General features: G+C 39.0%; 5 protein-coding genes and 2 pseudogenes across 5 annotated transcripts; 1 reads left to right on the plus strand and 6 right to left on the minus strand.

Moving 5' to 3' along the window:
* Positions 1 to 28: 28 nt before the first annotated feature.
* LOC144648199 (protein O-mannose kinase-like) lies at positions 29 to 1,691 on the minus strand (annotated as a pseudogene).
* A 1,000-nt stretch (positions 1,692 to 2,691) lies between these two features.
* On the plus strand, positions 2,692 to 4,429 carry LOC144648200 (collagen triple helix repeat-containing protein 1-like; annotated as a pseudogene).
* Positions 4,430 to 5,424: 995 nt separating this feature from the next.
* LOC144648201 (protein O-mannose kinase-like) lies at positions 5,425 to 6,802 on the minus strand. Its single transcript, XM_078507822.1, has 2 exons — positions 6,731 to 6,802; positions 5,425 to 5,991 (listed from the first exon to the last, which is right to left on the minus strand). The coding sequence occupies exons 1-2, from the start codon at positions 6,800 to 6,802 to the stop codon at positions 5,425 to 5,427; spliced, it is 639 nt and encodes a 212-aa protein (XP_078363948.1).
* A 122-nt stretch (positions 6,803 to 6,924) lies between these two features.
* On the minus strand, positions 6,925 to 8,906 carry LOC144648925 (protein O-mannose kinase-like). The gene is made up of 2 exons (XM_078508372.1): positions 8,388 to 8,906; positions 6,925 to 7,416 (listed from the first exon to the last, which is right to left on the minus strand). Exons 1-2 carry the CDS (start codon positions 8,904 to 8,906, stop codon positions 6,925 to 6,927), a joined length of 1,011 nt encoding a protein of 336 aa, XP_078364498.1.
* Positions 8,907 to 12,577: 3,671 nt separating this feature from the next.
* Positions 12,578 to 15,896, minus strand: LOC144648202 (protein O-mannose kinase-like). Its single transcript, XM_078507823.1, has 2 exons — positions 15,363 to 15,896; positions 12,578 to 13,144 (listed from the first exon to the last, which is right to left on the minus strand). Exons 1-2 carry the CDS (start codon positions 15,894 to 15,896, stop codon positions 12,578 to 12,580), a joined length of 1,101 nt encoding a protein of 366 aa, XP_078363949.1.
* Positions 15,897 to 16,467: 571 nt separating this feature from the next.
* LOC144649773 (protein O-mannose kinase-like) lies at positions 16,468 to 19,748 on the minus strand. The gene is made up of 2 exons (XM_078509356.1): positions 19,114 to 19,748; positions 16,468 to 17,779 (listed from the first exon to the last, which is right to left on the minus strand). Exons 1-2 carry the CDS (start codon positions 19,633 to 19,635, stop codon positions 17,204 to 17,206), a joined length of 1,098 nt encoding a protein of 365 aa, XP_078365482.1. The 5' UTR covers positions 19,636 to 19,748; the 3' UTR covers positions 16,468 to 17,203.
* Positions 19,749 to 20,058: 310 nt separating this feature from the next.
* LOC144649769 (protein O-mannose kinase-like) lies at positions 20,059 to 22,991 on the minus strand. Its single transcript, XM_078509353.1, has 2 exons — positions 22,350 to 22,991; positions 20,059 to 21,657 (listed from the first exon to the last, which is right to left on the minus strand). The coding sequence occupies exons 1-2, from the start codon at positions 22,935 to 22,937 to the stop codon at positions 21,091 to 21,093; spliced, it is 1,155 nt and encodes a 384-aa protein (XP_078365479.1). The 5' UTR covers positions 22,938 to 22,991; the 3' UTR covers positions 20,059 to 21,090.
* Between the last annotated feature and the right edge of the window lie 640 nt (positions 22,992 to 23,631).

Consider the following 23,631-nt stretch of genomic DNA (forward strand, 5'->3'; position numbering starts at 1 on the left):
AAGCACCACCTACATCGTTTATTATTTGTCATTTATGTGCGATAAGCTGTTGCACTATCAATAACTCCTGTAGGACATCGTTGGCAGTGGGCCGTTGCTTTGGGTTAGACGCATGACACCTTTCCATCACCTTCCGAAGTTTACTTTTTACAAACCTGCTCCCGTTCACTTCGCCTAGTAGCCTTTCCAAAACCGCAGGAATCTTCCATATGTCCACTTTTTCGTCGTAGGTCGGCATCCGATCTAATCTGAAACACACCGATCTATTGGGCCACCTTTGCTCTGGTGCCACAAATGGCCGTAATTCCTTCCTGTTAGTGCATAATATCCCACTTTCTTGACTGGCGTCTGGAGTGTCATCCAGGTCGTTCACAACCATATGAAAGTCATCAGTTATCAAATATTGCGACAGTAATTTATCTACGCTAGCAGTATCTCACATCACACGGGTTCCGATTGGACTGTTGTGCATGAAGTTCATAATTTTGACATAATCCACGATCAGTTGAAATCTTGTCTGTATATTGTTGTACTGGGAGTACTGTGGCCTTTAAGGAACCGGTTTAGTGTTTTTGCTGAGCCATGCTTGTAATACGCTGTTACAATCTGCAAAAAACAGCAAGCTCATGATGGCGTGGCAGAAACGTGCACTTATCACTAAAAGTTTTTGCTACCTATTATATTACAAACACATCAAACATTTCAAACTATCGTCCATGTTACTTACATGTGAAAAGTAGGGCCATTAGTTTAAACTGAGCCCTTGAGGCTAGGGAAGATATGATTACTTTCAGGTTGTTGCATGCATTGTATCAGAAACCTATAAGGTTTGAAACGTGTAACGCGCGCGCACAGCGTTTGAATATTCATTTTGCTAAGGACCATATTTGGAAACACGAAATAGACACTGTAAGTGATTCCAGTCCGAAAAAAAAAATATTACAATTTATGCATAACATCAAACATCAGGAATAATTATTTTCACTTTCAGGGGCAACGTGTGAGTGTTCTATCAGCAATAATTTGACAAGAGTGGGAGAACCAAACAGATTCGCGGATGTCCAAAAGAAAACGTCGATTGACTTCTAATCAAGTATGTAGATCACACAGATATCTACTGAATCATAAAATGAATGTAATAAAACAATGGAACACACCTCTAGGTTTTCGTAACATCTTCCGATAACTCTTCCGATAAGGCGAGTAACAAAAGGCCCTTGAAGCTTTTCAATCCTTGTCATTCCGCGTAAACACTGCGTCTTAAAATTTGGGCGCGAACAATTCATATAGACAACTTGATGGCCCTTCCAGTCTGCCAGCCATTTTTCTTTCATCATTCCTCCGTGAATTCGCTGCTTGGGAAGAACTTGAAGAGCAATATGTGAGCAGTTCAACCAAGGCTCGCATTCACTCAAGCCGGTAAAACAAAATGTTCCGTTAGGGCATGGCAGATTAAAACCATCGGGTGTTGGAAACGTGTTGTCGGAACACGTTAGGTTTCGGGCCTTTGTGTGGAATGTGATGGGGCTCCATTTTATCTTGTCACGTATTTTTAACTGAGTGCCGGTGATATGACCGTAATAGACAAAGATATATAACAACACTAAGGAAACTGTACACGAGTAGTAAATGACTCTACACAAAAGTTTTAGCCTGTGTTGTGTTGTGATTGCAAGGAAAGCGGTCGTCATTGTTTCTTCGAAGATCCGTGACCGCGCGATGGAAAATATAAGCGGATGTCGATTATAGATTGAAAGAACCATAGTTACCTGGGCTGTTATACAACCATGTGTCAACAGAAGTTTTAAGAGGAAATTTCTTTAAGAATTCAACAACAGCCGGCAATCAGAATGCTATGAAAAATTGTTCGCTCATCCTCCATCCAGTCTTTATTCGCCACTCGAAGCGACGGCCTTCGGCCGCCGAAGTATTTACCGCGCGCGAGAAAAAAATCCTCTGGTACCCAGGGTATCAGCTGCAGAGATCATGCGAGGTTCTTAAAATACCAGCATCGTGAATGTTGCACTGTTTACAATGACCTTCAAATATTTTGTTTATTAAATGCGATCTACAGGATAATATAATATTTGGTGTAACATGGGCATGTAGGTCTAAAAAGTGTTCGTCGCTCGAAATTGAATTTAATGTTTTTATTTTAAAGAAAACGACAATTTTTTTTAAGTTTACAAAACATGTTTCGACAGAAACCACTGTCATCTTCAGTTGAATGATATACAAAGCGTTGATGGTGACAGTGGATTCTGTCAAAACATGTTTTGTAAACTCAAAAAAAATTGTCGTTTTCCAGGGTAAAATTATCTTTGGAACAAGTGCAAACTGTTCTCAATTTTGTGTATTTTTATAATTTAATTTTTACAAACAGGGACCACTTAAACTTTTTTAAATCCTTTGATTTTCTTTGTCAATGCGAAAGGAAATTGGGACGAAAAAGTTAAAAACCCAATTTTATTTTTCTATTCTTTGATTTGCGTGTTATTGAATTAATGTTTTCCCTACTTAATGTTGCCTTTGTTCTAGCTAAGATTCAACTTTCGACTTTATTACTAACTTACATAAAGAAATTATAAATATTTTTTTAAAAAAATCAAATGTCTCTTTGTAATTAATTATAACATAAAAAGAATAAGATAGAAATTGATAGACTAGTTGTGACTAGCAGGTGACCCAGGCATGCCTGGAATCCCGGGAACTCCCGCTCCCGCGGGAATACCGGGACAGAATGGATTACCGGGACCCAAAGGTGACATGGGATGTCCCGGACCAAGAGGAGCACCGGGAAAGCCTGGTCTATAGGGGGATATACAGAGAAGATGGAAGGAGTGCGTTTGACGAAACTGACAATGGCCAAGTTCTGGTGAGAATTAAAAGATATAATGAAGTAAATAATTGTTCCTCGCAGTAATCTGCATCTACATCTAAATGTAACTGTAGAAATTGCAATTAAAGAAGTTCAAAACAAAAAAGCCTGAAAAATTTTAGGGCTTCAACGGGATTTGAAAATGTGACCTCGAAACTGATGCGATGGTAATATTTTTTAACTTGACATCTCATAATCTCATGCATCCCCAGTCCAAGTATGAACTCTTTATATATACTATATATGTGAGACGATTAAATGCAGAGGGCGACACAACGTTAGGAAAACTATAACACTGTTCTTTGCCGGATCTCACGTAGCTTAGAGATGCATTTTAAATGCAACGCTTGAACGACGACAAAAAAAAAAAAACAAAAATTAAATTTGCCAATGCATATGCAAAGTGTCGCCGTACTAGCCGTGTATTTAAAGTTACTCTTTTATATACTTCATGTCATTATATTCTTTCACGAGAAATAAGAACTGAGGTAGAGCATGAAGCTCTTAATTGTTTCATAGCTTCCTACTTGTTGTAATTTCTTTTATTGCAATTTCACTTCAAAGATCATTTCTTTACTCTACGTCTATTGAGGTTTAAATAATTATGAATTCGTTTACGTCGTAAAATTCTTAAAGATATCACATTGCTCAGTGGTGGGGAATGAGATTCATTCAGGTCATTTATATATTTAAGGAATGTGCGTTCACCAAGGCAGCCAATAACACTTACCTGCGTGTAGTTTACATGGGCAACATTCGTATTACCGACTGCACTGGTTTTTCACTTTCAACGATGCGGAATGCAAGGCACCTTCCGCTATTGATGCCGTCATTTACCAGAGCATCAACGTCAACATTCACCGCCCGGCCAACCTCGGAGGTTACTGCTCCGGAATTGACAAGGGACTGGTGCGAGTTGGTCTCAACGTCGGTCACTGTTTAAAGGGCTTCGGGAATGCCATATTTAACGCGTATACCGGCTGGAATTCCGTCAGTAGAATCATAATTGAGGAGGTACAGCCTCCTGTTGCCTAGAGTTTGTTAAGTGTGATCCACGTGCTCACGATTTAGGCGTGGCATGATAGGTATAAAGAATACATAAAAACCCGCGTTACGGTATAAGAACACCTATTTTGACGGTTCAGGCTGATTTGGTTCTTATATAAAGGGTTATATTCTGCAAAATCAGCCTGTAAGTGTTCTTAAGTGTTCTTAAAAAAAGTTTCTTAAAATAAGGAACATAATAGGCTACCAATAGATGAAATCAATATATATGCACACAATTGTATTTTAATTTTAATAAAATTGATAAATCAAGGCAATAATGTACTGTAATTGGGGTGGAACTATTATGTGTGCAATGAAAAGTAGTGTTGATCTTTGATATTTTTCCATATAAGAACAACTTAAGTTTTCTTTTTCAGGCTGAATGTGTTCTTATATAAATGGTACTTTATTTCCTAAAATCAGGCCTGGGTGTTCTTAATCCACTTGTTCTTATACGCGGGTTTTTACTGTAGCGCAGTAATTAGACTGACGCAAGAGTTGCATTATTGTACAGCAAAGCATGATGGGAATAAAGTAAGATGATGAACATGTGATTCAAGTATGGCTGTCGTTTGACTTTGTGTTCGTCTGAGTGATTTATTACTTCGTGTTCTTATTATAATCAGCATTGCAGATGGCTATTCTAATATTTTAGCTTTTTATAATGTCAATACCTAAACGTTAGAGCTATGAAGGGGGTTGGGATCTTACTGGGATAACCAAGGTAGAAGTTTAAAGGCACTAACAAAATACACAAAATACCAAAAAGTAGAATCTGACTCATAAAGATATTCAATTTGTTCTTAGGGTGACGATTTTTCTACCTTTACGGCGATATTCTTACCGATATTCATGTCGGTACTATACTCAGTTACACAAATCGCAATGCATCATTCAACCTACCCCATTGCAGTGCCGGTATAAGCATAGCCAGCATTAACGACGGGTTAAAACAAGCGAAAACAGGGATAAGAGATCGCTTCATTTTCAAGCATGCACTTTAGAGAGTATGCAACTGCAGTCATCCTTGAGTTTTTAATAAATGTATACGATTGCTTGGAAGTGAACAGACTGTTCACAACCCTCTTTTAAATTTCTCGTAATTTTCTACCATCACCCCTCCTTGCTTTCCGCTCGCTTTATTTCTCTCATGCTCTTTAGGGTTGAAAAATAGAGAGGCTGTAAAAATTCTTAGAAGTGAATGCAAAGAAACGATTTATAAAAGCAAATAAATGTTTCTCCCCTGTTGTTTCAATCTACCATAGGAAAAAGTGTTCAACAGTTTTGTAACAATCCTTAGTCCAAAGCACATTCATGGTTATAAATATTAAAATCAATTCTCAGTCTTGATAATATATAACACCTTTAGACGCCACAAAATTAAAGAAACGTAATTTGAAAAGTTAGAATACATTCTTTTTCTAATTATTCCGGAAGGGTCTACTTCATTTTTGGCTAAGAATTTATTTTTGGTTTACTTTTGCGACAGATACAATTGCTTACTGTGTGATCAGTTTCTGAACTCTCAGTAATTCCTGAAGGAGTTCGTTCGCAGTCGGCCGCTTCTTGGAGTTAGTGGCTTGACACCTTTTCATCACCCTCTCAAGTTTACTTGTTACAAAACTGCTCCCGTCCACACCGCCTAGCAGCTTTTCCACAATCGCAGGAACCTTCCAGATTTCTATTTTTTCGTTGTTTTTCGGCGTCAAATCTAAATTGTCGGACCACCTTTGCTCTGGGGCATACCACTCCCCTGATCCCTTTCGCTTCAAGCCGTTGCAGAGTATTCCATCTTCCTGTCTGACGTCAGGTGTGTTATCAAGGTCGTTCACAACCAGGTGAAAGTCATCAGTGATCAGATATTGCGACAGTAGTTTACCCATATTATTAGTAGCGCACATCACACGGGTACCGATCGGACTGTTGTGCATGAAGTTCATGATCTTGACATAGTCCACGATCAGTTGAAATATTGTCTGTATATTGTTGTACTGGGAATACTGTGGCCGTTCAAGAAGCCGGTTTAGTGTTTTTGCTGAGCCATGCTTGTAATACGCTGTTACAATCTGCCAAAAAAGCCTATTAGTTATCTTATGAACAGTCTCACTTAAGTTTCAGTGATCACATTAAATTGTTGTTCTATCTACACTTCGAGAAGCATATGACTATCGAGCATTAAAAAAATACTCTCAAATAAATACTAGTTATGCAACGCTTTCGAGTGGTATACCATGGAATATCCCACAAGTCACTTGTATTTTCTCGGTATACACACGAGCCTTAACTCCATGCGCCATGAACCAATTGTTTATTAAGTTTGTTTAATGTTCCCAGCCTTTCGTCACCAGATGAGCCCACGACATATGTGTCAGTGCCGAGCCCACGATCTTCGTCGCCGCTGTTGCTAAGGAAACAGACCACCCTCGTTCCCATATTGGAATGACCACGGGAACGAGGTTCGAACAAGACGCATCCTTAGATTAGACTTATCGTTTCCAGCCGCTTCTGAGGCGGATTTGACCGGATTGGTATGGGTTTGACGAGAAAGCATTGCATAAAGGGAAGTTTTTCGCCCTTCCCAGCCTGACATAGCCTTAAATAACAAATAAGTAAGGACTGGGAACGAGTCTGTCCTCTGATGAATCTCTATGTTTGTCAAAACTGTACAATTTTATCTGTCGACATAGAGGCCGAAAGTTTTAGATGGTATTATCTTAGTCTTCGATCTTCATCCGAGCTGGCGCGTGGTTGAAATAAATGAGTAAGCGTGCTAAAGTCAGCATACGTTTTAATCCTATTACTCACCTCTAGCTTTTCGTAACATTTCCCGATGAGATTAGTAACAAATGGACTTTGAAGTTTTTCCATTCTAGTCATTCCGCGTAAACAGCGAGTCTTAACACCTTCGCTTTTGCATTTTAAGTAGACAACTTCATGGCCTTTCCAGTCTGCCAGCCAAATTTTTTTCGTAAATCCGCCCCGAATTCTCTGTCTGTTTTTTACCTTTCCATCACCTTCCGAAGTTTACTTTTCACAAAACTGCTCCCGTTCACTTCGCCGAGTAGCCTTTCCAAAACCGCCGGAATCTTCCATATGTCCACTTTTTCGTCGTAGGTCGGCATCCGATCTAATCTGAAACGCACCGATCTATTGGGCCACCTTTGCTCTGGTGCCACAAATGGCCGTAACTCCTTCCTGTTAGTGCATAATATCCCACTTTCTTGACTGGCGTCTGGAGTGTTATCCAGATCGTTCACAACCATGTGAAAGTCATCAGTAATCAAATATTGCGACAATAATTTATCTAAGTTAGCAGTATCGCACATCACACGGGTTCCGATTGGACTATTGTGCATGAAGTTCATGATCTTGACATAATCCACGATCAGTTGAAATCTTGTCTTTATATTGTTGTAGTGGGAGTACTCTGGCCGTTGAAGAATCCGGTCTAGTGTTTTTGCTGAGCCATGCTTGTAATACGCTGTTACAATCTGCAAGAAAACAGCAAGCTATAATCTCTTGTTTGTGTAGCAGGGCTGGAGCGTCACTGCTCACAAAATAGTTTTAGCTATAGCTTTTCTTATTTACAAACGCATCAAACATATCAAACTATCGTCCATGTTACTTACAGTAGGGCCATAAATTTAAACTGAGTCCTTGAGGGAAAACATAGTAACATTGATAGCTTGTTACAAGCATTGTATACGCATTTTATTACGTCGTCTGCAAGCGGCCTTACAAGAGCGGTAGGCAGTTGTTTCGTCCACAAAGGTCAATTGAAAATGAAAATGCAAAAAATAATTTTGTTCATTTTACAAACTGTCGATCGCTTTTCATTAGTTCTTTAAACTCGAGTCAAATTATTCAAAAATGGGATGCGGTCGGTATTAACCGGCATTCTAAAGGATTTTTTTCGTTCGAGCCACCATGTTTGTCCACTTAACTATTTAAAGTACATTCTTCCTCATCTGTAACAAGGCCCTGAATGTTGTCTTCAGTCTTCTGGTGTCCTTTGGCGATAGTATCTGCATGAAGCCATCAGGTTTTCCAACGCCAAAAGAATTACTTTAATTGGTTTGACAGCTTCAATGGTTCGGGAATTCCTAAACATATCACTTCATTGAAGATATAAATATATTGACTAATATTTTTAGTTCTTGTCCAATATCGCTCATAGAACATAGAGGCAAATAGTCTCATTGTTTTAATGGACACTGTTAGTGATTCCAGTCCGAAAAAAAAATATTACAATTTATGCATAACATCAAACATCGGGAATAATTATTTTCACTTTCAGGGGCAACGTGTGAGTGTTCTATCATTAATAATTGACAAAGGTGGGGGTGCCAATCAGATTCGCGGATGTCCAAAGGAAAACGTCGAGTGACTTCTAATCAAGTATGTAGATCACACAGATATTCACTTTATCATAAAATGAATGTAATAAAACGATGGAACACACCTCTAGGTTTTCGTAACATCTTCCGATAAGGCGAGTAACAAAAGGCCCTTGAAGCTTTTCAATCCTTGTCATTCCGCGTAAACACTGCGTCTTAAAATTTGGGCGCGAACAATTCATATAGACAACTTGATGGCCCTTCCAGTCTGCCAGCCATTTTTCTTTCATCATTCCTCCGTGAATTCGCTGCTTGGGATGAACTTGAAGAGCAATATGTGAGCAGTTCAACCAAGGCGCGCATTCACTCAAGCCGGTAAAACAAAATGTTTCGTTAGGGCATGGCAGATTAAAACCATCGGGTGTTGGAAACGTGTTGTCTGAACACTTTAGGTTTCGGGCCTTTGTGTGGAATGTGATGGGGCTCCATTTTATCTTGTCACGTATTTTTAAAGTGCCGGTGATATGACCGTAATAGACAAAGATATATAACAACACTAAGGAAACTGTACACGAGTAGTAAATGACTCTACACAAAAGTTTTAGCCTGTGTTGTGTTGTGTTTGCAAGGAAAGCGGTCGTCATTGTTTCTTCGAAGATCCGTGACCGCGCGATGGAAAATATAAGCGGATGTCGATTATAGATTGAAAGAACCATAGTTACCTGGGCTGTTATACAATCATGTGTCAACGAGAGTTTTGAAACATCACACCTGCATCAGTATCCTTTTAAAATTGTAAAATTAATCAACAACATCCTCTGTCGCGATATAGAATCCAGAAAAAAATATATGTGTCATAAAAACTGGAAAGTCGACTCTGCCGATATTTCGTGGTTATTAAAAACATTTCATCAGGGCAAAAAAAAAAAAAATGTGTTAGATAATATGTGAAGGGGTCGGCTATTTTGCGAGTTGCGAGTTGCGAGTTGCGAGTTGCGAGTTGCGAGTTGCGAGTTGCGAGTTGCGAGTTGCGAGTTGCATTCAACGAATATGTCACTGAGTTATTATACGAGTCAGTTTAATTTTTTTAGATTTCTTTTAAAACACGGAGCGATCCTGTTTAACGAGGGTGAATTGTTCGGCCTGTCAGTCACAGATTCCAATGAGACGATTCCATTGGTTTGGGAACTGAAATCAACTGGCTTTTGGTCAATGTTTGGTGTGGCGTGATCCAAACTTATCTCGTTTTTCTGAACTAGATTCTCGCGTATGGGGGTTGTTAGTAATCGGCGTATTAAACGGCGTAAGGAGAATCGGCGTAACAATAATAGCTAATAATTTTTTCACGTGAAACTGGACAAACAAACAGTAAATATATGCCATATAAAAATGAAAGGTTTTTCTCACCCCGATCGAGACAATGAAACGTACACAGGCAAAGTCAACGAAAATAAAAGGGAGTTTGTAAAAGATAAAAAGAAAAAGAAAACCCACAACAACGGGTATTTCGAGTTGGTCACCCATCCAAGTACTAACCCCGCCCAACAGGGCTTAACCTTGGCGATCAGACGAGCACCGGTGCTTTCCATGTGGTATCAAAAAGAGAGCGTAAATCAGCTAATAAAAGTTAAGTCCAGTTTTAGCAGGAAAGCGCCAAATTGTTCAAAAGATCCATTTAAACCAGGTATTTCTTTTTCTCTATTTGCATGACTCTTATAACCCTTTGTCTCGTCTGAGCCTGATACCACAAGGAAAGCATTGGTTTTCGTCTGATCGCCAAAGTTAAGCCCTGTTGGGCGGGGTTAGTACTTGGATGGGTGACCAACTGGAAATACCCGTTGTTGTGGGTTTTCTTTTCTTTTTTTTACAAACTCAGTAACTTTTAGGAAGCTTCTATTTTCTTTCTAACGCTTTCGTTGACTTGGCTTTATACGTTTCATTGTCGCGAGCGGGGCGAAAAAGTCTGCAAACTCAAAGGCAGTCGCTCTTCTCTACGAAATCCTCACTCGAAAACCTAACTCGTAATTCCGGCTAGAGATTGACATCGAAGAATTAGAAAGATATAAGAAGCCTTAATTTTATTGGATATATTTAGTGTTTGTTTGTTTGTCCAATTTTACGTAAAAAATAAATAATTAAAATAAAACACAGAAAAAATCTCGTTACGCCGTTACGCGTTACCGCCGATTACTAATACCTTGGCCAGATAAAGATTGCTTCGTGTTTGAACTTCTGGCCCATAAAACAAAATAATGAAACGATTAATATATTCAGCATTATGTGTTTGAGCGTTTTATACATGTCGCAAGAGTTTGAATTTTGAATTTTCAGCATTAATGTATAAATTGTTTAAGCTTGTATGGAAAGCATTATTGGTAGTGTATGTTGTATTTGAGGTTGTTATTTCCATATAAAGAGGAAGGGATCTCATTTAAAAAGCAAAATTTGCGAAGCTCTAAAATTGAAGCCAACAAAATGCAAGAGCGGTCTTTGAAGGCTCGCTCCGTGTTTAATTTGAAATCAATTTTGTGCATCAGAAAAATGCGACTTGAAATATCACGGCATGGCATAGCTACTTTATGTTGTTAAAGCGTTCCTGTTATCAGTGCCGAGTTTCGTTGCACCTTGTTATTCACTTGTTTCTATTTGAAGAGTTACCCTAATAAATTAAAATAAAGGCATCTATCTATTAGTTTTAATTTTTTGTTAAAGGTTACCAGTAACCAGTTACCCCTTATGCATTTGAATAAGTTATATTAAATAGTTATTAGACAGTATTTGTTTTATTTGTAGGAGACTCACTAACTTGCAAACTCGCAACTCGCTAACTCGCAACTCGCAACTCGCAACTCGCAACTCGCAACTCGCAACTCGCAACTCGCAACTCGCAACTCGCAACTCGCAACTCGCAACTCGCAACTCGCAACTCGCAACTCGCAACTCGCAACTCGCAACTCGCAACTCGCAACTCGCAACTCGCAAACTCGCAACTCGCATATTAGTTAATCTCCTAGGCTACCAATAGATGAAATCAATATATATGCACACAATTGTATTTTAATTTTAATAAAATTGATAAATCAAGGCAATACTGTACTGTAATTGGGGTGGAACTATTATGTGTGCAATGAAAAGTAGTGTTGATCTTTGATATTTTTCCATATAAGAACAACTTTCTTTTTTTCAGGCTGAATGTGTTCTTATATAAATGGTACTTTATTTCCTAAAATCAGGCCTGGGTGTTCTTAATCCACTTGTTCTTATACGCGAGTTTTTACTGTAGCGCAGTGATTAGACTGACGCAAGAGTTGCATTATTGTACAGCAAAGCATGATGGGAATAAAGTAAGATGATGAACATGTGATTCAAGTATGGCTGTCGTTTGACTTTGTGTTCGTCTGAGTGATTTATTACTTCGTGTTCTTATTATAATCAGCATTGCAGATGGCTATTCTAATATTTTAGCTTTTTATAATGTCAATACCTAAACGTTAGAGCTATGGAGAGAGTTGGGATCTTCCTGGGACAACCAAGGTAGAAGTTTAAAGGCACTTACAAAATACACAAAATACCGAAAAGTGGAATCTGACTCATAAAGATATTCAATTTGTTCTTAGGGTGAGGATTTTTCTACCTTTACGATATTCTTACCGATATTGAATTCATGTCGGTACTATACTCAGTTACACAAATCGCAATGCATCATTCAACCTACCCCATTGCAGTGCCGGTATAAGCATAGCCAGCATTTAACAACGACGGGTTAAAACAAGCGGAAACAGGGATAAGATATCGCTTCATTTTCAAGCATGCACTTCAGAGAGTATGCAACCGCAGTCATCCTTGAGTTTTTAATAAATGTATACGATTGCTTGGAAGTGAACAGACTGTTCACAACCCTCTTTTAAATTTCTCGTAATTTTCTACCATCACCCCTCCTTGCTTTCCGCTCGCTTTATTTCTCTCATGCTCTTTAGCGTTGAAAAATAGAGAGGCTGTAAACATTCTTAGAAGTGAATGCAAAGAAACGATTTATAAAAGCAAATAAATGTTTCTCCCCTGTTGTTTCAATCTACCATAGGAAAAAGTGTTCAACAGTTTTGTAACAATCCTTAGTCCAAAGTACATTCATGGTTATAAATATTAAAATCAATTCTCAGTCTTGATAATATATAGCACATTTAGACGCCACAAAATTAAAGAAACGTAATTTGAAAAGTTAGCATACATTCTTTTTCTAATTATTCCGGAAGGGTCTACTTCATTTTTGGCTAAGAATTTATTTTTGGTTTACTTTTGCGAAAGATACAATTGCTTACTGTGTGATCAGTTTCTGAACTCTCAGTAATTCCTGAAGGAGCTCGTTCGCAGTCGGTCGCTTCTTGGAGTTAGTGGCTTGACACCTTTTCAGCATTCTCTCAAGTTTACCTGTTACAAAACTGCTCCCGTCCACTTCGCCTAGCAGCTTTTCCACAATCGCAGGAACCTTCCAGATTTCTATTTTTTCGTTGTTTTTCGGCGTCAAATCTAAATTGTCGGACCACCTTTGCTCTGGGGCATACCACTCCCCTGATCCCTTTCGCTTCAAGCCGTTGCATAGTATTCTATCTTCCTGTCTGACGTCAGGTGTGTTATCAAGGTCGTTCACAACCAGGTGAAAGTCATCAGTTATCAGATATTGCGACAGTAGTTTACCCATATTACCAGTATCGCACATCACACGGGTTCCGATAGGACTGTTGTGCATGAAGTTCATGATCTTGACATAGTCCACGATCAGTTGAAATCTTGTCTGTATATTGTTGAAGTTTGAGAACTGTGGCCGTCGAAGAAGCTGGTTAAGAGTTTTTGCCGAGCCATGTTTGTAATACGCTGTTACAATCTGCCAAAAAGCCTATTAGTTAGCTTATGAACAGTCTCAGTAAGTTTCAGTGATCGCATTAAATTGTTGTTCTATATATCTACACTTCGAGAAGCATATGACTATCGAGCATTAAAAAATACTGTCAAATAAATACGTTTATAACATAGCTAGCAGAGCTGGGCAATTAAATTCAGTACACGTACGTAAGCGGACACCGTAATCTAATAGTACACGCTGCATGGCTGTCACAATCGTTTTTTTTTTTTTCCAGAAAATTGATGTTGTTTTCCTTTCATTTTTGGCACTGGTTTTGATGTACACTTCCACCGGCAATAATGTTCCCAGCCTTTCGTCACCAGATAAGCCCACAGCACATGTGTCAGTTAATGGCCGAGCCAACGATCTTCGTCACCGATGCTGCTACAATCTCGAGCCCAGAGTCCGTCGGTCAGCGGTACGGGACACTAGGAAACTGGAATTGATCAGATTAATTTCAGGTCCACAGGTCGATTTCAGATCCAGGTCTTCCGGTTTTTAAAGCGCATGCTCTTAGGTCTAAGCGTAAGTAAATTTCCCAGAACGGAAGTAAATCGAGAAAGTTGAACTATTTCTAACACAGTATCGACTGAACTGGTGTTTATCGAAGCAACAAAAGTAACAATAACGTTCTGCAGTTAACAAAAGAGAGAGTTATTAAAAGAGCGTCTGGTGTTTTGATTTCCTCAGTTTAGTCTCTTTCTTGAGCATTCTGCTATATTTGTTTTAAATCAAAGGTGTTGTTAGCCTTCCAGGATTCCGTCTGTGAAGACTGCGTGCGTGTGTCCGTTGTTGTTTTGCAGAGGACGGCTAAGAAATTTACAAGATGCACAACGCACGGGCAAGCTATTGTTCTGTTCATAAAAAAAAAAAAATTGTTTGGCGACTTTCGCATGTTTTTGTTTGGCGACTTTCGTATATTTGAAAGGCTTCTCCCTGACAGCGCATCTTTTCAGGATAGATGGATAGATTGCATGTTTTCGAGCGAACAACGGTGATGTTAATAAAGACGTTAAAGCCCACACCGGTCAACGCTATTCAAAAGGTGTAATTAGCATTTTGGCGACTCAGCACGTGCATACGTGTGTTATAATTTTTGTACAATTCTTTTTCTTCAGCAAAACAACAACGCGTAATTTTCAAATTCTGCGTGATTAGTTATGATTTTGAATCGAGCACTGTCTGCGATATTCCGTTTTTCAACCGGAACAGAGATTTGAATGAAAACATGTAGTTCTAGCGAGATTTGTAAGTCAACTATAAATTGAGTTTTCAATCGACCTTGTCCTTGGTGACGCCGTCGTTGTTGTTTTAAAACTCCGTTCAGAATCGACGTTTAAAGGAAGTCTTTTTTGTATTCATGGTATCTTTTACGTTCAAAGCATTAAAAAATACTTCATTTATGTTGCGCCATATCACGAGTTCTTAGGTGTTTTACAAAATTAAGCTGATACTTCTAAACATTTGACCATGGAAGACAAAAAAGATTGTTTTTCCAGGGTTTCCGGTTTGGTTTACTTCCGGGGAAGATTTTCAGACTTCCGTGTTGATTTCTATTGTTCTGTGAGGACCAGTAGAAAAAAAATAAATTAATTCAGTCTCCCAGAGTGAGTCCCGGCGACCCTACCGCTGACCAACCGCTGACGGACCGAGGAGCCGGGGGACACTAGCTCTGGGCTCGAGATTGATGCTGCTAAGGAAAAAGACCACCCTCGTTCCCATATTGGAAAGACCACGGAACGAGGTTGGAACAAGACGCATTTTTAGATCAGACTTGTCGTTTGCAGTTCGCTTCTGAGGCGGATTTGACCAGATTTGACTGGGTTTGACTAGAGAGCAAGTTTTTCGCCCTACCCAGTCTGCACCGCAAACTTCACCATGACATGATTTCTTCCCACTCTATTGACACCTTTGATAACAAATAAGTGGGGACTGGAAACGAGTCTGTCCTCATGATGTATCCCCATTTTGCCATGCTGCGGAGTACCCACGTACGCTTGCGCTTTTCTTAAGAATCGCAAACTCCTTGGGTGTTAAAACAGAAAAAATGTCAAAAATGTACAATTTTATCTGTCGATAAAGAGGCCGAAAGTTTTAGATGGTATTATCTTAGTCTTCGATCTTCATCCGAGCTGGCGCATGGTTTAAATAAATGAGAAAGCGTGCTAAAGTCAGCATACGTTTTAATCCTATTACTTACCTCTAGCTTTTCGTAACATTTCCCGATGAGATTAGTAACAAATGGACTTTGAAGCTTTTCCATTCTAGTCATTCCGCGTAAACAGCGAGTCTTAACACCTTCGCTTTTGCATTTTAAGTAGACAACTTCATGGCCTTTCCAGTCTGCCAGCCAAATGTTTTTCGTAAATCCGCCCCGAATTCTCTGTCTGTTTTGAACTTGAAGAGCAATGTCTGAGCAGTTCAACAAAGGTTCGCATTTCCTCCAACCGGAAAAACTAAATGTTCCATTAGGGCATGGCAGACAACCCTCAAGTGATATAAACATGTTGTCTGAGCACGCCATAATAACTTGTTTCTTAACGTGGCGAGGTACGCTGTCTGGTTGCGTCTCATCGCTTGTAATTAGTGGTAAAATGCCGGCAGGTTCACTGTTATATACAAAGATCAGAATCAAGGCCAAGAAGACAATGGCGATACACAGAACAGCTTTACACAAGCATTTTAGCCTATGTGGTATCCTTGCAAAGAAGGCCATCAAGATTATGAGGAGCATCGTGTGATGTATTTAAATGTAAATGCAAGTCGTATTCAAGTCATTTTAGGGAAAATGTAATATAGGCTTCCTTTTAAAATGCCCATAAAAAAAACCTAGCAACAAGGAGAGATCATGCGAGGTTCTTAAAATACCAACATTGTGTATGTTGCACTGTTTACAATGACCTTCACATGTATTGGTTATAATATATATGATTTGTAACGGGAACATAGTAGATCTAGAAAACGTGCATCGCTCGAAATTGAATTTAAAGGTTTAATGTATATTTCACCGATTGTTATTATTTTATGAGTTATGCTTAAGCAGTATAAGTAGTTAGAAGCAACACGCCTAAAGGCACAATTCATTCCTTCTTGTTGACAGCAGTGACATCTTGATGACTGTGTTTTACATTTTGTCAGACGAGACGTATTACGAAGGACAATCCACACGGTCACAGAATGAAATACAAAAAATATGCAGTTATAATACAGAGAATAAGTTTATTTGGAAAAAGTACAATTGAATTTAATTTACTCATACATTTTCTCTATTCAGTTCACCTTTACAGCTAGAGTGAGACAACCGCTTTACATTCTTTAAGTTATGATGTTCGTTGTCAATGCGAAAGGAAATTATAATTTTATCCTTCCGGTAAGGAAAATTTGCACCCCATCGGATTCTTATTACTCGGCCCAAAATGAGTGCAAAACAGCAAAAAAATCAATTTCGGCACGAAAGTCCCACGGGATTACATACCGTACCGCACTATAATGCAAATCAGTCAAACTAGCCAGTTTACACGAGCAATTTTTAATGTGCAAATATATTTGATCGTGTACATATGGCACAACAATTATTTGTCAACAGTTCAAAGTTGAACCCCAGCTTTCACGAGCAACTTTAATGTAATATGTGTTTATTTCTTTTTTAGTAGGTAGGGGGTCATAGGGGGGCTTCCAACGGGACTAGCAATCCATTCTGAAAATAGGTCAGTGAAATTGAATTTGATCAATTTTATTGTAGCCTTATGACCATGATTTAATTCAAGTTGTCAATTTTGAAACCGCTATGAGAAATATCATATGTACTAAAAGAATTTTAGTAAATTCTATGGAAGTTGTTTCTGAAATGTTGCTAAATCCGTCACATTGGCGCTTCCATTTGCTAAATATGGTCTCGCTCCGAATATAAGCCTATAATCGGAGATCGCTTCACCAAATCAAATAGCTGGAAATACATGTACAATAACCTAATGTTGAGGATATAGTCAATTAAAAAGACTAACGGGGAAAAGCGCCACCTACATCGTTTGTTATTTGTTATTAATGTTCGATAAGCTGCTGCACTCTCAATAACTCCTGTAGGACATCGTTGGCAGTGGGCCGTTGTTGTGGGTTAGACGCATGACACCTTTCCATCACCTTCCGAAGTTTACTTTTCACAAAACTGCTCCCGTTCACTTCGCCGAGTAGCCTTTCCAAAACCGCCGGAATCTTCCATATGTCCACTTTTTCGTCGTAGGTCGGCATCCGATCTAATCTGAAACGCACCGATCTATTGGGCCACCTTTGCTCTGGTGCCACAAATGGCCGTAACTCCTTCCTGTTAGTGCATAATATCCCACTTTCTTGACTGGCGTCTGGAGTGTTATCCAGATCGTTCACAACCATGTGAAAGTCATCAGTAATCAAATATTGCGACAATAATTTATCTAAGTTAGCAGTATCGCACATCACACGGGTTCCGATTGGACTGTTGTGCATGAAGTTCATGATCTTGACATAATCTACGATCAGTTGAAATCTTGCCTGTATATTGTTGTACTGGGAGTACTGTGGCCGTTGAAGAATCTGGCTTAGTGTTTTTGCTGAGCCATGCTTGTAATACGCTGTTACAATCTGCAAAAAAACAGCAAGTTCATGATGGCGTGGCAGAAACGCGCACTTATCACTTTTTTTTTCTTATCACAGTTTTTGCTACCTATTATATATATTACAAACGCATCAAACATTTCAAACTATCGTCCATGTTACTTACATGTGAAAAGTAGGGCCATTAGTTTAAACTGAGCCCTTGAGGCTAGGGAAGATATGATTACTTTCAGGTTGTTGCATGCATTGTATCAGAAACCCATAAGGTTTGAAACGTGTAACGCGCGCGCACAGCGTTTGAATATTCATTTTGCTAAGTACGATATTTGGAAACACGAAATAGACACTGTAAGTGATTCCAGTCCGAAAAAAAATTATTACAATTTATGCATAACATCAAACATCAGGAATAATTATTTTCACTTTCAGGGGCAACGTGTGAGTGTTCTATCAGCAATAATTTGACAAGAGTGGGAGAACCAAACAGATTCGAGGATGTGATGGCGTGGCAGAAACGTGCACTTATCACTTAAAAGTTTTTGCTACCTATTATATTACAAACGCATCAAACATTTCAAACTATCGTCCATGTTACTTACATGTGAAAAGTAGGGCCATTAGTTTAAACTGCGCCCTTGAGGCCCGGAGGTGGGGGGGGGGGGACTCCTATATGAAACGGAAGGGGATGCTCGTCGGAAATTTTGAAAAAAACCCCTAAAAGAGACCAATCTGGGTGTGGCTCAAGCTTTTCTTGACCCCTAAAAGATACCAAAAAACTAAGAATAGAATTTATATTTGTATATTTTTTCGTGTGTAACCCTAAACGAGACCATTTTGGCTAAAAAATATTGGCGTTTTTTCCGGAACACCCTAAGCGAGACCAAAAATCCGAAATTTACACCCCTAAGCGAGACGACGAGCATCCCCGTCACTTTTATATGCGAGTCCCCCCCCCCCTCCCCCGGGCCTTGAGGCTAGGGAAGATATGATTACTTTCAGGTTGTTGCATGCATTGTATCAGAAACCCATAAGGTTTGAAACGTGTAACGCGCGCGCACAGCGTTTGAATATTCATTTTGCTAAGTACGATATTTGGAAACACGAAATAGACACTGTACGTGATTCCAGTCCGAAAAAAAATTATTACAATTTATGCATAACATCAAACATCAGGAATAATTATTTTCATTTTCAGGGGCAACGTGTGAGTGTTCTATCAGCAATAATTTGACAAGAGTGGGAGAACCAATCAGATTCGCGGATGTCCAAAAGAAAACGTCGATTGACTTCTAATCAAGTATGTAGATCACACAGATATCTACTGAATCATAAAATGAATGTAATAAAACAATGGAACACACCTCTAGGTTTTCGTAACATCTTCCGATAAGGCGAGTAACAAAAGGCCCTTGAAGCTTTTCAATCCTTGTCATTCCGCGAAAACACTGCTTCTTAAAATTTGGGCGCGAACAATTCATATAGACAACTTGACGGCCCTTCCAGTCTGCCAGCCATTTTTCTTTCATCATTCCTCCGTGAATTCGCTGCTTGGGAAGAACTTGAAGAGCAATATGTGAGCAGTTCAACCAAGGCTCGCATTCACTCAAGCCGGTAAAACAAAATGTTCCGTTAGGGCATGGCAGATTAAAACCATCGGGTGTTGGAAACGTGTTGTCTAAACACGTTAGGTTTCGGGCCTTTGTGTGGAATGTGATGGGGCTCCATTTTATCTTGTCACGTATTTTTAACTGAGTGCCGGTGATATGACCGTAATAGACAAAGATATAGAACAACACTAAGGAAACTGTACAGGAGTAGTAAATGACTCTACACAAAAGTTTTAGCCTGTGTTGTGTTGCGTTTGCAAGGAAAGCGTTCGTCATTGTTTGTTCAAAGTTCCGTGACCGCGCGATGGAAAATATAAGCGGATGTCAATGATAAGATTGAAAAAGAAAGCCATAGTTACCTGGGCTGTTATACAACCATGTGTCAACGGATGTTTTAAGAGGAAATTTCTTTAAGAATTCAACAACATCCGGCAATCAGAATGCTATGAAAAATTGTTCGCTCATTCTCCATCCAGTCTTTATTCGCCACTCGAAGCGACGGCCTTCGGCCGCCGAAGTATTTACCGCGCGCGAGGAGAAAAAAATCCTCTGGTACCCAGGGTATGAGAGATCATGCGAGGTTCTTAAAATACCAGCATCGTGAATGTTGCACTGTTTACAATGACCTTCAAATATTTTGTTTATTAAATGCGATCTACAGGATAATATAATATTTGGTGTAACATGGGCATGTAGGTCTAAAAAGTGTTCGTCGCTCGAAATTGAATTTAATGTTTTTATTTTAAAGAAAACGACAATTTTTTTAAGTTTACAAAACATGTTTCGACAGAAACCACTGTCATCTTCAGTTGAATGATATACAAAGCGTTGATGGTGACAGTGGATTCTGTCAAAACATGTTTTGTAAACTCAAAAAAATTGTCGTTTTCCAGGGTAAAATTATCTTTGGAACAAGTGCAAACTGTTCTAATTATAAACAGCATTGCAGATGGCTATTCTAAAACTTAAGCTTTTTAGACTGTCAATAACTAAACGTTAGAGCCATGGAGGGAGTTGGGACCTCCCTGGGATGAACACGGTAGAAGTTTAAGGCACAATAAAAATACACAAAAAAAAAATCGACATGTAAATTCTCATAAAGATAGTCAATTTGTTTTTAGGATTTTTCCACCTTTACGATATTATCACCAATAATCATGTCCGTACTCGATCAGTTACACAAATTTCAAGGCATCTTCTAACCTACCCCAGCTCAGCGCAGTTATATAACAACGACAGGTTAAAATAAGCGGAAACTAACAGGGATTAGAGATCGCTTCATTTCCATGCATACACTTTAGAGAGTATGAAACATTTTAATAACAGTCATCCTTGAGTTTTCAATGAATTTATATGATTGTTTGGAAGTGAACAGACAGTTCACAGCCGTCTTTCATAATTCTCGTTCTTTTCTACCATCGCCCCACCTGCTTTCCGCTTTTTTTTCTCACGCTCTTTAGCGTTGAAAAATAGAGAGGCTGTAAACATTCTTAGAAGTGAATGCAAAGAAACGATTTATAAAAGCAAACAAATGTTTCTCCCCTGTTGTTTCAATCTACCATAGAAAAAAGTGTTCAACAGTTTTGTAACAATCCTTAGTCCAAAGCACATTCATGGTTATAAATATAAAAATCAATTATCCTTTCTTTTTCGACTTATCCCGGAAACGTTTACTTCTTATTTGGCTAAGAACTTACTTTGGGTTTACTTTTGCAGGACAGATACAATTGCTTACTGTGTGATCAGTTTCTGAACTCTCAGCAATTCCTGAAGGAGTTCGTTCGCAGTCGGCCGCTTCTTGGAGTTAGTGGCTTGACACCTTTTCATCACCCTCTCAAGTTTACTTGTTACAAAACTGCTCCCGTCCACACCGCCTAGCAGCTTTTCCACAATCGCAGGAACCTTCCAGATTTCTATTTTTTCGTTGTTTTTCGGCGTCAAATCTAAATTGTCGGACCACCTTTGCTCTGGGGCATACCACTCCCCTGATCCCTTTCGCTTCAAGCCGTTGCATAGTATTCCATCTTCCTGTCTGACGTCAGGTGTGTTATCAAGGTCGTTCACAACCAGGTGAAAGTCATCAGTGATCAAGTATTGCGACAGTAGTTTACCCATATTATTAGTATCGCACATCACACGGGTTCCGATCGGACTGTTGTGCATGAAGTTCATGATCTTGACATAGTCCACGATCAGTTGAAATCTTGTCTGTATATTGTTGTACTGGGAATACTGTGGCCGTTCAAGAAGCCGGTTTAGTGTTTTTGCTGAGCCATGCTTGTAATACGCTGTTACAATCTGCCAAAAAAGCCTGTTAGTTAACTTATGAACAGTCTCAGTGAAGTTTCAGTGATCACATTAAATTGTTGTTCTATCTACACTTCGAGAAGCATATGACTATCGAGCATTAAAAAAATACTCTCAAATAAATACTAGTTATGCAACGCTTTCGAGTGGTATACCATGAAATATCCCACAAGTCACTTGTATTTTCTCGGTATACACACGAGCCTTAACTCCATGAGCCATGAACCAATTGTTTATTAAGTTTGTTTAATGTTCCCAGCCTTTCGTCACCAGATGAGCCCACGACATATGTGTCAGTAAATGGCCGAGCCCACGATCTTCGTCGCCGCTGTTGCTAAGGAAACAGACCACCCTCGTTCTCATATTGGAATGACCACGGGAACGAGGTTCGAACAAGACGCTCCTTAGATCAGACTTATCGTTTCCAGCCGCTTCTGAGGCGGATTTGACCCTTCCCAGCCTGACATAGCCTTAAATAACAAATAAGTAAGGACTGGGAACGAGTCTGTCCTCTGATGAATCTCTATGTTTGTCAAAACTGTACAATTTTATCTGTCGACATAGAGGCCGAAAGTTTTAGAGGGTTTGTATCTTAGTATTCGATCTTTATCCGCGCTGGCGCGTGGTTAAAATAAATGAGTAAACGTGCTAAAGTCGACAAACGCTTTAATCCTATTACTTACCTCTAGCTTTTCGTAACATTTCCCGATGAGACTAGTAACAAATGGACTTTGAAGGGTTTCCATCCTAGTCATTCCGCGTAAACAGCGAGTCTTAACACCTTCGCTTTTGCATTTTAAGTAGACAACTTCATGGCCTTTCCAGTCTGCCAGCCAAATGTTTTTCGTAAATCCGCCCTGGTTTCTTTCTCTGTTTTGAACTTGAAGAGCAATGTCTGAGCAATTCAACAAAGGTTCGCATTTCCTCCAACCGGAAAAACTAAATGTTCCATTAGGGCATGGCAGACAACCATCGCGTGTTGAAAACGTGTTGTCTGAACACGTTAGGTTTCGGGCCTTTGTGTGGAATGTGATGGGGCTCCATTTTATCTTGTCACGTATTTTTAAAGTGCCGGTGATATGACCGTAATAGACAAAGATATATAACAACACTAAGGAAACTGTACACGAGTAGTAAATGACTCTACACAAAAGTTTTAGCCTGTGTTGTGTTGTGTTTGCAAGGAAAGCGGTCGTCATTGTTTCTTCGAAGATCCGTGACCGCGCGATGGAAAATATAAGCGGATGTCGATTATAGATTGAAAGAACCATAGTTACCTGGATTCTTATACAATCATGTGTCAACGAGAGTTTTGAAACATCACACCTGCATCAGTATCCTTTTAAAATTGTAAAATTAATCAACAACATCCTCTGTCGCGATATAGAATCCAGAAAAAATTATATATTATCAGGGCAAAAAAAAAAAAAAAGTGTTAGTTAATACTATGGGTTTCCATTAATACATTATGTGAACGCACTAATTCAGAAGTAACCGACAGTTAAAGTTTTAGAGAAATTACATCGCTTGAAATACTTTTAACTTGCTGTGATCAATACAATCTTTTTTCTATAAGAATATATTTATATGAATATAGAGGCTGAATTTTGTGAAATTTAAAGAATATTTTAAGAACAAGCCCGGGAGGGTGATATTAATAAAAACAATATAACTTTGTGTTTTGAAAATTTGTAAATATAATGTAATTATATGCTTTTAACTAAACCGTATAAAATTAATTCTGTCCTTCTCTAAACGGTAAAACTTTACTAGCCCGTAAAATGATAAAAACTCTGCACTAGCCAAATGCATATGTTCGATGCTAATTACAGTTCAATGAACACATATATATGGTATACAGCACAAAAGGAAATGTCATACGCTATAATCTAAGAATATTCACAAGAAACTTTTCAGCCTAACAACGACATAAAATACGAATATTCAGCCTGGGCCGGCATATTT

This window comes from Oculina patagonica, chromosome 4 (genome assembly GCF_052425735.1).
Source record: "Oculina patagonica isolate OP01 chromosome 4, crgOcupat, whole genome shotgun sequence".
In the NCBI taxonomy this organism is placed as follows: Eukaryota; Metazoa; Cnidaria; class Anthozoa; order Scleractinia; family Oculinidae; genus Oculina; species Oculina patagonica.